General features: G+C 55.9%; 1 protein-coding gene across 2 annotated transcripts in view; it reads right to left on the minus strand.

Moving 5' to 3' along the window:
- Nucleotides 1–1,135: 1,135 nt before the first annotated feature.
- mcu (mitochondrial calcium uniporter) overlaps nt 1,136–12,250 on the minus strand; it is a 134,632-nt gene continuing 123,517 nt past the window's right edge. For both annotated transcript variants that reach the window (XM_042301407.1, XM_042301406.1), the window contains 2 exons: nt 11,483–11,599; nt 1,136–1,367 (listed from right to left, as the gene is read on the minus strand). In XM_042301407.1, coding sequence (XP_042157341.1) covers nt 1,284–1,367; nt 11,483–11,599 — 201 coding nt within the window. In that variant the 3' untranslated portion in view covers nt 1,136–1,283. The remainder of the gene's footprint in view (nt 1,368–11,482; nt 11,600–12,250) is intronic.

The following is a 12,250-nucleotide window of genomic DNA, read 5'->3' on the forward strand; positions in this document are numbered from 1 at the left end:
AGAGGGGTCGGCCAAGGTCAACGTTCACGGTCACCTAGAGGGTCACAGGAACCCTTGTCCAATCACAGCCATGTCCTCCGTGCATGCAGAGGTCAGAGGGCTGAGGTTAAAGGTCAGGGGGTGGAGCAAGAGGTTCCCAGCTAGAGGATATTCATAGGATACAGACGTCCCGAGGCCCCACAGGAGTGGTGTGTGTTTGAATGCTGCACTGTGGGCCTAGCTAACACATAGATATAGCAACTGTTAAGTGGCTTGGGGTTGGAGTCCCGGGATATCACCACACACACTTATAGACGTGTCCATTTGTCTGCCCCCGTCCCCTCCACCTCCGCTGTAAATCCTCACACTGCAGCGTGTCACTTCCTGTACGTCCCCTAGAGCTTCCTGCAGGCTGTGCTGAAGTCCTGTTGCATATCCATAGCACCCAGTTTCATCATAATCTCCACCCCCAGACACAATTTGATTCAGTTTCTGTTCTTTCTAAACCTCCTCTACAGATGGGTTTACTTTATCATTTGAGTTATTCAAGTCAGAGAAATTAAAAAAGGAGAGAAAAAAAGAAAAAAGAAAAACTCCCACGGTCGCTAAAGGGAAGGGTTTGTTAACAAAGAGGAGTAAAGGTGGACGGATGGAGAGAGAGGAGGGGGGTAAGGAAAGGAGGGATGGAGAGGGGTAAGGAAAGGAGGGATCGAGGAGGGTAAGGAAAGGAGGGATGGAGAGGGGTAAGGAAAGGGATGGGATGGAGAAAGGAGGGATGGAAAAGGAAAGGGATGGAGGAGGGGGTAAGGAAAGGAGGGATGGAGAGGGGTAAGGAAAGGAGGGAGGGAAGAGGTTAAGGAAAGGAGGGATGGCGGAGGGGGGTAAGGAAAGGAGGGATGGAGAAGGATAAGGAAAGGAGGGATGGAGGAGGATAAGGAAAGGAGGGATGGAGGAGGGGGGTAAGGAAAGGAGGGATGGAGGAGGATAAGGAAAGGAGGGATGGAGGAGGGTAAGGAAAGGAGGGATGGAGGAGGGGGTAAGGAAAGGAGGGATGGAGGAGAAGAAGAGGGTAAGGAAAGGAGGGATGGAGGAGGGGAGGTGGTTATGGGGAGGAGGGCAAGGAAAGGAGGGATGTAGGAGGGGAGGAGGGTAAGGAAAGGAGGGATGGAAAGGAGGGATGGAGGAGCGGAGGAGGGTAAGGAAAGGAGGGATGGAGGAGGGAAAGGAAAGGAAGGATGGAGGAGGGTAAGGAAAGGAAGGATGGAGGAGTGGAGGGAAAGCAGAGGAGGACATCACTCTTCCCATCAATCTTTGCTGGCGGCGGTGAGTTGCTGGACAGGGAGTTGGAGCTGGAGGGGGTCCCTCAGGCGTTTCAGATCTAACTCCACCTGGGGGGGAGAGAATAATATGAGAAATGTGTGAATTCCTTCTACAATTGCTCATTTTTTATCATAACGTTTCAATCCAGATTATAAAACCATGACAGGGTACATTTTGTGAAGGCATGTTAATGTGTGTTAATGTGTGCATGCCTGTGTCTGTCTGTGTGCTAGCATGCCAGCCTGCATCTGTTCCTGCCTACATAGGGTTAGTGTCGGGGATGGGGTTAGTGTTGGGGTTAGTGTCGGGGATGGGATTAGTGTTGGGGTTAGTGTCGGGGATGGGGTTAGTGTTGGGGTTAGTGTCGGGGATGGGGTTAGTGTCGGGGATGGGGTTAGTGTTGGGGTTAGTGTCGGGGATGGGGGTAGTGTTGGGGATGGGGTTAGTGTTGGGGTTAGTGTCGGGATTGGGGTTAGTGTCGGGGATGGGGTTAGTGTTGGGGTTAGTGTCGGGATGGGGTTAGTGTCGGGGTTGGGGTTAGTGTCGGGGTTGGGGTTAGTGTCGGGGGGGTTAGGGGTTAGTGTCGGGGTTATGGGGTTAGTGTTGGGGGGATGGGGTTAGTGTCGGGATGGGGTTAGTGTCGGGGATGGGGTTAGTGTCGGGGTTAGTGTCGGGGGATGGGGTTAGTGTTGGGGATGGGGTTAGTGTTGGGGTTAGTGTCGGGGATGGGGTTAGTGTTGGGGTTAGTGTCGGGTTGGGGTTAGTGTCGGGGATGGGGTTAGTGTTGGGGTTAGTGTCGGGGATGGGGTTAGTGTCGGGTTGGAGTTAGTGTCGGGGATGGGGTTAGTGTTGGGGTTAGTGTCGGGGTTGGGGTTAGTGTCGGGATGGGGTTAGTGTCGGGGAAGGGGTTAGTGTCGGGGATGGGGTTAGTGTCGGGGATGGGGTTAGTGTCGGGGATGGGGTTAGTGTTGGGGTTAGTGTCGGGGTTGGGGTTAGTGTCGGGGATGGGGTTAGTGTTGGGGTTAGTGTCGGGGATGGGGTTAGTGTTGGGGTTAGTGTCGGGGTTGGGGTTAGTGTCGGGGATGGGGTTAGTGTCGGGGATGGGGTTAGTGTTGGGGTTAGTGTCGGGGTTAGGGTTAGTGTCGGGGATGGGGTTAGTGTTGGGGATGGGGTTAGTGTCAGGGTTAGTGTTGGGGATGGGGTTAGTGTTGGGGTTAGTGTCGGGATGGGGTTAGTGTTGGGGATGGGGTTAGTGTCGGGGTTAGTGTCGGGGATGGGGTTAGTGTTGGGGATGGGGTTAGTGTCGGGGTTAGTGTCGGGTTGGGGTTAGTGTCGGGGATGGGGTTAGTGTCGGGGATGGGGTTAGTGTCGGGGGATGGGGTTGTTGGGGTTAGTGTCGGGGATGGGGTTAGTGTCGGGGATGGGGTTAGTGTCGGGATGGGGTTAGTGTTGGGCTTAGTGTCGGGGATGGGGTTGGTGTCGGGGATGGGGTTAGTGTCGGGGTTGGGGTTAGTGTCGGGGTTAGTGTTGGGGTTAGTGTCGGGGGATGGGGTTAGTGACGGGGTTAGTGTCGGGGATGGGGTTAGTGTTGGGGATGGGGTTAGTGTTGGGGTTAGTGTCGGGGATGGGGTTAGTGTTGGGGTTAGTGTCGGGTTGGGGTTAGTGTCGGGGATGGGGTTAGTGTTGGGGTTAGTGTCGGGGATGGGGTTAGTGTCGGGTTGGGGTTAGTGTTGGGGTTAGTGTCGGGGTGGGGTTAGTGTCGGGGATGGGGTTAGTGTCGGGGTGGGGTTAGTGTCGGGGTTAGTGTCGGGGATGGGGTTAGTGTTGGGGTTAGGGGGGTTGGGGTTAGTGTCGGGGTGGGGTTAGTGTTGGGGTTGGGGTTAGTGTCGGGGATGGGGTTAGTGTCGGGGATGGGGTTAGTGTTGGGGTTAGTGTCGGGGTTGGGGTTAGTGTCGGGGATGGGGTTAGTGTTGGGGATGGGGTTAGTGTTGGGGATGGGGTTAGTGTCGGGGTTAGTGTCGGGATGGGGTTAGTGTTGGGGTTAGTGTCGGGATGGGGTTAGTGTTGGGGATGGGGTTAGTGTCGGGGATGGGGTTAGTGTTGGGGATGGGGTTAGTGTCAGGGTTAGTGTCGGGGTTGGGGTTAGTGTCGGGGTTGGGGTTAGTGTCGGGGATGGGGTTAGTGTCGGGGATGGGGTTCGTGTTGGGCTTAGTGTCGGGGATGGGGTTGGTGTCGGGGATGGGGTTAGTGTCGGGGGGTTGGGGGCTTAATGTCGGGGGTTGGGGTTAGTGTCGGGGTTGGGGTTAATGTCGGGGTTGGGGTTAGTGTTGGGGTTAGTGTCGGGGATGGGGTTAGTGACGGGGTTGGGGTTAGTGTCGGGGTTGGGGTTAGTGTCGGGGATGGGGTTAGTGTCGGGGTTGGGGTTAGTGTCGGGGATGGGGTTAGTGTCGGTGATGGGGTTAGTGTTGGGGTTAGTGTCGGGGATGGGGTTAATGTCGGGATGGGGTTAATGTCGGGGTTGGGGTTAGTGTCGGGGATGGGGTTAGTGTTGGGGTTAGTGTCAGGTTGGGGTTAATGTCGGGATGGGGTTAATGTTGGGGTTAGTGTCGGGTTAGTGTTGGGGTTAGTGTCGGGGTTGGGGTTAGTGTCGGGGATGGGGTTAGTGTCGGGGATGGGGTTAGTGTCGGGGTTGGGGTTGGTGTTGGGGTTAGTGTCCGGGTTGGGGTTAGTGTCGGGGATGGGGTTAGTGTCGGGATGGGGTTAGTGTCGGGATGGGGTTAGTGTCGGGATGGGGTTAGTGGGGTTAGTGTTGGGGTTAGTGTCGGGATGGGGTTAATGTCGGGGATGGGGTTAATGTCGGGGTTGGGGTTAGTGTCGGGGATGGGGTTAGTGTTGGGGTTAGTGTCGGGTTGGGGTTAATGTCGGGATGGGGTTAATGTTGGGGTTAGTGTCGGGTTAGTGTTGGGGTTAGTGTCGGGGTTGGGGTTAGTGTCGGGGTTGGGGTTAGTGTCGGGGTTGGGGTTAGTGTCGGGGATGGGGTTAGTGTCGGGGATGGGGTTAGTGTCGGGGATGGGGTTAGTGTTGGGGATGGGGTTAGTGTCAGAGTTGGGGTTAGTGTTCGGTTAGTGTTGGAGTTAGTGTCGGGGTTGGGGTTAGTGTCGGGGTTGGGGTTAGTGTCGGGGTTAGTGTTGGGGATGGGGTTAGTGTCGGGGATGGGGTTAGTGTCGGGATGGGGTTAGTGTTGGGGTTAGTGTCGGGGATGGGGTTAGTGTCGGGGTTGGGGTTAGTGTCGGGGTTGGGTTAGTGTTGGGGATGGGGTTAGTGTCGGGATGGGGTTAGTGTTGGGGTTAGTGTCGGGGATGGGGTTAGTGTCGGGGTTGGGGTTAGTGTCGGGGATGGGGTTAATGTCGGGATGGGGTTAGTTCGGGATGGGGTTAGTGTTGGGGTTAGTGTCGGGTTGGGGTTAATGTCGGGATGGGGTTAATGTTGGGGTTAGTGTCGGGGTTGGTGTTGGGGTTAGTGTCGGGGTTAGTGTCGGGGATGGGGTTAGTGCCGGGGATGGGGTTATTGTCGGGGATGGGGTTAGTGTTCGGTTAGTGTTGGGGTTAGTGTCGGGGTTGGGGTTAGTGTCGGGGATGGGGTTAGAGTCGGGGATGGGGTTAGTGTCGGGATGGGGTTAGTGTCGGGATGGGGTTAGTGTTGGGGTTAGTGTCGGGGATGGGGTTAGTGTCGGGGTTGGGGTTAGTGTCGGGTTGGGGTTAGTGTTGGGGTTAGTGTCGGGGATGGGGTTAATGTTGGGGATGGAGTTAGTGTTGGGGTTAGTGTCGGGGTTGGGGTTAGTGTCGGGGTTGGGGTTAGTGTTGGGGTTAGTGTCGGGGTTGGGGTTAGTGTCGGGGTTGGGGTTAGTGTCGGGGATGGGGTTAGTGTCGGGATGGGGTTAGTGTCGGGATGGGGTTAGTGTTGGGGTTAGTGTTGGGGATGGGGTTAGTGTTGGGGTTAGTGTCAGGGATGGGGTTAATGTTGGGGATGGAGTTAGTGTTGGGGTTAGTGTCGGGGATGGGGTTAGTGTTGGGTTGGGGTTAGTGTCGGGGATGGGGTTAGTGTTGGGGTTAGTGTCGGGGTTGGGGTTAGTGTCGGGGATGGGGTTAGTGTCGGGATGGGGTTAGTGTTGGGGTTAGTGTCGGGATGGGGTTAGTGTCGGGGTTGGGGTTAGTGTCGGGGATGGGGTTAGTGTCGGGATGGGGTTAGTGTCGGGGATGGGGTTAGTGTTGGGGTTAGTGTCAGGGATGGGGTTAATGTTGGGGATGGGGTTAGTGTTAGGTTAGTGTCGGGGACGGGGTTAGTGTTGGGTTGGGGTTAGTGTCGGGGATGGGGTTAGTGTCGGGGTTGGGGTTAGTGTCGGGGATGGGGTTAGTGTTGGGGTTAGTGTCGGGGTTGGGGTTAGTGTCGGGGATGGGGTTAGTGTTGGGGATGGGGTTAGTGTCGGGGTTAGTGTCGGGGATGGGGTTAGTGTTGGGGTTAGTGTCGGGGATGGGGTTAGTGTTGGGGATGGGGTTAGTGTCGGGGTTAGTGTCGGGGATGGGGTTAGTGTTGGGGATGGGGTTAGTGTCGGGGTTAGTGTCGGGGTTGGGGTTAGTGTCGGGGTTGGGGTTAGTGTCGGGGATGGGGTTAGTGTCGGGGATGGGGTTCGTGTTGGGGTTAGTGTCGGGGATGGGGTTAGTGTCGGGGATGGGGTTAGTGTCGGGATGGGGTTAGTGTTGGGCTTAGTGTCGGGGATGGGGTTGGTGTCGGGGATGGGGTTAGTGTCGGGGTTGGGGTTAGTGTCGGGGTTGGGGTTAGTGTTGGGGTTAGTGTCGGGGATGGGGTTAGTGACGGGGTTGGGGTTGGTGTTGGGGTTAGTGTCGGGGTTGGGGTTAGTGTCGGGGATGGGGTTAGTGTCGGGGTTAGTGTCGGGGATGGGGTTAATGTCGGGGATGGGGTTAATGTCGGGGTTGGGGTTAGTGTCGGGGATGGGGTTAGTGTTGGGGTTAGTGTCGGGTTGGGGTTAATGTCGGGGATGGGGTTAATGTTGGGGTTAGTGTCGGGTTGGGGTTAGTGTTTGGGGTTAGTGTCGGGGATGGGGTTAATGTTGGGGTTAGTGTCGGGGTTGGGGTTAGTGTCGGGGATGGGGTTAGTGTCGGGGGTTGGGGGTTGGTGTTAGTGTCGGGGTTGGGGTTAGTGTCGGGGATGGGGTTAGTGTCGGGGTTGGGGTTAGTGTCGGGGATGGGGTTAGTGTCGGGGATGGGGTTAGTGTTGGGGTTAGTGTCGGGGATGGGGTTAATGTCGGGGATGGGGTTAATGTCAGGGTTGGGGTTAGTGTCGGGGATGGGGTTAGTGTTGGGGTTAGTGTCGGGTTGGGGTTAATGTCGGGGATGGGGTTAATGTTGGGGTTAGTGTCGGGGTTAGTGTTGGGGTTAGTGTCGGGGTTGGGGTTAGTGTCGGGGTTGGGGTTAGTGTCAGGGATGGGGTTAGTGTCGGGGGATGGGGTTAGTGTCGGGATGGGGTTAGTGTCGGGGATGGGGTTAGTGTCGGGGATGGGGTTATGGGGGATGGGGTTAGTGTCAGAGTTGGGGTTAGTGTCGGTTAGTGTTGGAGTTAGTGTCGGGGTTGGGGTTAGTGTCGGGGTTGGGGTTAGTGTCGGGGTTAGTGTTGGGGTTAGTGTCGGGATGGGGTTAGTGTCGGGATGGGGTTAGTGTCGGGGTTAGTGTCGGGGATGGGGTTAGTGTCGGGGTTGGGGTTAGTGTCGGGGTTGGGGTTAGTGTCGGGGTTGGGTTAGTGTTGGGGATGGGGTTAGTGTCGGGATGGGGTTAGTGTTGGGGTTAGTGTCGGGGATGGGGTTAGTGTTGGGGATGGGGTTAGTGTCGGGGTTAGTGTCGGGGGGTTAGTGTGGGGATGGGGTTAGTGTCGGGGTTGGGGTTAGTGTCGGGGATGGGGTTAGTGTCGGGATGGGGTTAGGGTGTCGGGGATGGGGTTCGTGTTGGGGTTAGTGTCGGGGAATGGGGTTAGTGTCGGGGATGGGGTTAGTGTCGGGATGGGGTTAGTGTTGGGCTTAGTGTCGGGATGGGGTTGGTGTCGGGGATGGGGTTAGTGTCGGGGTTGGGGTTAGTGTCGGGGTTGGGGTTAGTGTTGGGGTTAGTGTCGGGGATGGGGTTAGTGACGGGGTTGGGGTTGGTGTTGGGGTTAGTGTCGGGGTTGGGGTTAGTGTCGGGGATGGGGTTATGGGGTTAGTGTCGGGGTTAGTGTCGGGGATGGGGTTAATGTCGGGGATGGGGTTAATGTCGGGGTTGGGGTTAGTGTCGGGATGGGGTTAGTGTTGGGGTTAGTGTCGGGTTGGGGTTAATGTCGGGGATGGGGTTAATGTTGGGGTTAGTGTCGGGGTTAGTGTTGGGGTTAGTGTCGGGGTTGGGGTTAGTGTCGGGGTTGGGGTTAGTGTCGGGGATGGGGTTAGTGTCGGGGTTGGTGTTAGTGTCGGGGTTGGGGTTAGTGTCGGGGTTGGGGTTAGTGTCGGGATGGGGTTAGTGTCGGGGTGGGGTTAGTGTCGGGATGGGGTTAGTGTCGGGGATGGGGTTAGTGTTGGGGTTAGTGTCGGGGATGGGGTTAATGTCGGGGATGGGGTTAATGTCGGGGTTGGGGTTAGTGTCGGGATGGGGTTAGTGTTGGGGTTAGTGTCGGGTTGGGGTTAATGTCGGGATGGGGTTAATGTTGGGGTTAGGGTGTCGGGGGGGTTAGTGTTGGGGTTAGTGTTGGGGTTGGGGTTAGTGTCAGAGTTGGGGTTAGTGTTCGGTTAGTGTTGGAGTTAGTGTCGGGGTTGGGGTTAGTGTCGGGGTTGGGGTTAGTGTCGGGGGTTAGTGTTGGGGATGGGGTTAGTGTCGGGGATGGGGTTAGTGTCGGGATGGGGTTCGTGTCGGGGTTAGTGTCGGGGATGGGGTTAGTGTCGGGGTTGGGGTTAGTGTCGGGGGGGTTAGGGGGGTTAGTGTCGGGGTTGGGGTTAGTGTTGGGGATGGGGTTAGTGTCGGGATGGGGTTAGTGTTGGGGTTAGTGTCGGGTTGGGGTTAATGTCGGGGATGGGGTTAATGTTGGGGTTAGTGTCGGGGTTGGTGTTGGGGTTAGTGTCGGGGTTGGGGTTAGTGTCGGGGTTGGGGTTAGTGTCGGGGATGGGGTTAGTGCCGGGGATGGGGTTATTGTCGGGGATGGGGTTAGTGTTCGGTTAGTGTTGGGGTTAGTGTCGGGGTTGGGGTTAGTGTCGGGATGGGGTTAGTGTCGGGGATGGGGTTAGTGTCGGGGATGGGGTTAGTGTCGGGATGGGGTTAGTGTTGGGGTTAGTGTCGGGGATGGGGTTAGTGTCGGGGTTGGGGTTAGTGTCGGGGTTGGGGTTAGTGTCGGGGTTAGTGTCGGGGATGGGGTTAATGTTGGGGATGGAGTTAGTGTTGGGGTTAGTGTCGGGGTTGGGGTTAGTGTCGGGGTTGGGGTTAGTGTCGGGGTTAGTGTCGGGGTTGGGGTTAGTGTCGGGATGGGGTTAGTGTCGGGATGGGGTTAGTGTTGGGGTTAGTGTTGGGGATGGGGTTAGTGTTGGGGTTAGTGTCTGGGATGGGGTTAATGTTGGGGATGGAGTTAGTGTTGGGGTTAGTGTCGGGGATGGGGTTAGTGTTGGGTTGGGGGGTTAGTGTCGGGGATGGGGTTAGTGTCGGGATGGGGTTAGTGTTGGGGTTAGTGTCGGGATGGGGTTAGTGTCGGGATGGGGTTAGTGTCGGGGTTGGGGTTAGTGTCGGGGATGGGGTTAGTGTTGGGGTTAGTGTCGGGGTTGGGGTTGGTTAGTGTCGGGGATGGGGTTAGTGTCGGGATGGGGTTAGTGTTGGGGTTAGTGTCGGGGATGGGGTTAGTGTCGGGGTGGGGTTAGTGTCGGGATGGGGTTATGGGGTTAATGTCGGGGATGGGGTTAGTGTCGGGGATGGGGTTAGTGTTGGGGTTAGTGTCGGGTTGGGGTTAATGTCGGGGATGGGGTTAATGTTGGGGTTAGTGTCGGGGTTGGTGTCGGGGTTGGGGTTAGTGTTGGGGTTAGTGTCGGGTGTTGGGGTTAGTGTCGGGGATGGGGTTAGTGTCGGGGATGGGGTTAGTGTCGGGGATGGGGTTAGTGTCAGAGTTGGGGTTAGTGTTCGGTTAGTGTTGGGGTTAGTGTCGGGGATGGGGTTAGTGTCAGGGTTGGGGGTTAGTGTCGGGGATGGGGTTAGTGTTGGGGTTAGTGTCGGGGATGGGGTTAGTGTTGGGGTTAGTGTCGGGGATGGGGTTAGTGTTGGGGTTAGTGTCGGGATGGGGTTAATGTTGGGGATGGAGTTAGTGTTGGGGTTAGTGTCGGGGATGGGGTTAGTGTTGGGTTGGGGTTAGTGTCGGGATGGGGTTAGTGTTGGGGTTAGTGTCGGGGATGGGGTTAGTGTTGGGGATGGGGTTAGTGTTGGGGTTAGTGTCGGGATGGGGTTAGTGTTGGGGTTAGTGTCGGGGATGGGGTTAGTGTCGGGGTTGGGGTTAGTGTCGGGATGGGGTTAGTGTCGGGGTTGGGGTTAGTGTCGGGATGGGGTTAGTGTCGGGATGGGGTTAATGTCGGGGATGGGGTTAATGTCGGGGTTAGTCTCGGGATGGGGTTAGTGTTGGGGATGGGGTTAATGTCGGGGTTGGGGTTAATGTCGGGGATGGGGTTAGTGTTGGGGTTAGTGTCGGGGTTGGGGTTAATGTCAGGGATGGGGTTAATGGGGTTAGTGTTGGGGTTAGTGTCGGGGTGGGGTTAGTGGGTTAGTGTCGGGGATGGGGTTAGTGTTGGGGGGATGGGGTTAGTGTTGGGGATGGGGTTGTTGGGGTTAGTGTCGGGATGGGGTTAGTGTTGGGGTTAGTGTCGGGGATGGGGTTAGTGTCGGGTGGGGTTAGTGTCGGGGATGGGGTTAGTGTCGGGGTTGGGGTTAGTGTCGGGATGGGGTTAGTGTCGGGGATGGGGTTAATGTCGGGGATGGGGTTAATGTCGGGGTTAGTCTCGGGGATGGGGTTAGTGTTGGGGATGGGGTTAATGTCGGGGTTGGGGTTAATGTCGGGGATGGGGTTAGTGTTGGGGTTAGTGTCGGGGTTGGGGTTAATGTCAGGGATGGGGTTAATGTTGGGGTTAGTGTCGGGGCTGGGGTTAGTGTTGGGATTAGTGTCGGGTTGGGGTTAGTGTCGGGGTTGGGGTTAGTGTCGGGGTTAGTGTCGGGGATGGGGTTAGTGTCGGGGTTGGGGTTAGTGTCGGGGATGGGGTTAGTGTCGGGGATGGGGTTAGTGTTGGGGTTAGTGTCGGGATGGGGTTAATGTCGGGTTGGGGTTAATGTTGGGGTTAGTGTCGGGGATGGGGTTAGTGTTGGGGATGGGGTAAATGTCGGGTTGGGGTTAATGTCGGGGATGGGGTTAGTGTCGGGGATGGGGTTAGTGTTGGGGTTAGTGTCGGGGATGGGGTTAGTGTTGGGGTTAGTGTCGGGGTTGGGGTTAATGTCAGGGATGGGGTTAATGTTGGGGTTAGTGTCGGGGTTGGGGTTAGTGTCGGGGTTGGGGTTAGTGTTGGGGTTAGTGTCGGGGTTGGGGTTAGTGTCGGGGATGGGGTTAGTGTTGGGGTTAGTGTCGGGGATGGGGTTAGTGTCGGGGATGGGGTTAGTGTCGGGGTTAGTGTCGGGATGGGGTTAGTGTCGGGATGGGGTTAGTGTCGGGTTGGGGTTAGTGTCAGGGATGGGGTTAGTGTCAGGGATGGGGTTAGTGTCGGGGTTAATGTCGGGGATGGGGTTAGTGTCGGGGATGGGGTTAATGTCGGGGATGGGGTTAATGTTGGGGTTAGTGTCGGGGTTGGGGTTAGTGTTGGGGTTAGTGTCGGGGATGGGGTTAGTGTCGGGGTTGGGGTTAAGTGTCGGGGATGGGGTTAATGTCGGGGTTAGTGTCAGGGTTGGTGTCGGGGTTGGTGTCGGGGTTAGTGTCGGGGTTAATGTCGGGGTTAATGTCGGGGTTGGTGTCGGGGTTGGTGTCGGGGTTGGTGTCGGGTTGTAAGGTAAATTGTTAATATTCATCTATGCATGTGATGTCATCTGTCAGTGTCAGGGTTAGTGTTTGAGTTGGTGTCCGTGTCGGGGTTAGTACCTACCTCAGCGATAGAGTCCTTCAGCTCGTTGTACTTGTAGATGTCAAAGCGTTGTCTCTTCACCCCCTTGTGGAAGAACAGCAGGTACTGTCTGTCCCTGGCGTCTGGGTAGATGTACTCCTACAGGACGGGGGATATTCTGTCACAATAACACAACACACAAATACACCTACTCCAGAATGCTACAACTTCTACTAAGGAATATACTGTATACATACTGTAGCCCAACAGGAAAAGGAGGAGACATCCGTGAATGAACCAAACACGAATGAATCAAACGCGAATGAACCAAACGCGAATGAACCAAACGCGAATGAGCCAAACGTGAATGAGCCAAATGCGAATGAACCAAACGCGAATGAACCAAACGCGAATGAGCCAAACGCGAATGAGCCAAACGCGAATGAACCAAACGCGAATGAACCAAACGCGAATGAACCAAACGCGAATAAGCCAAACGCAAATGAACCAAACGCGAATGAACCAAACGCGAATGAACCAAACGCAAATGAACCAAACGCAAATGAACCAAACGCAAATGAACCAAATGCAAATGAACCAAACGCAAATGAACCAAACGCAAATGAACCAAACGCAAATGAACCAAACGCAATGAACCAAACGCAAATGAACCAAACGCAAATGAACCAAACGAACAAACGCATGAACCAAACGCAAATGAGCCAAACGCATATGAACCAAACGCAAATGAACCAAACGAGCCAAACGCGAATGAGCCAAACGCGAATGAACCAAACGCATATGAACCAA

Source organism: Oncorhynchus tshawytscha, linkage group LG19 (assembly GCF_018296145.1).
Source record: "Oncorhynchus tshawytscha isolate Ot180627B linkage group LG19, Otsh_v2.0, whole genome shotgun sequence".
Classification (NCBI taxonomy): Eukaryota; Metazoa; Chordata; class Actinopteri; order Salmoniformes; family Salmonidae; genus Oncorhynchus; species Oncorhynchus tshawytscha.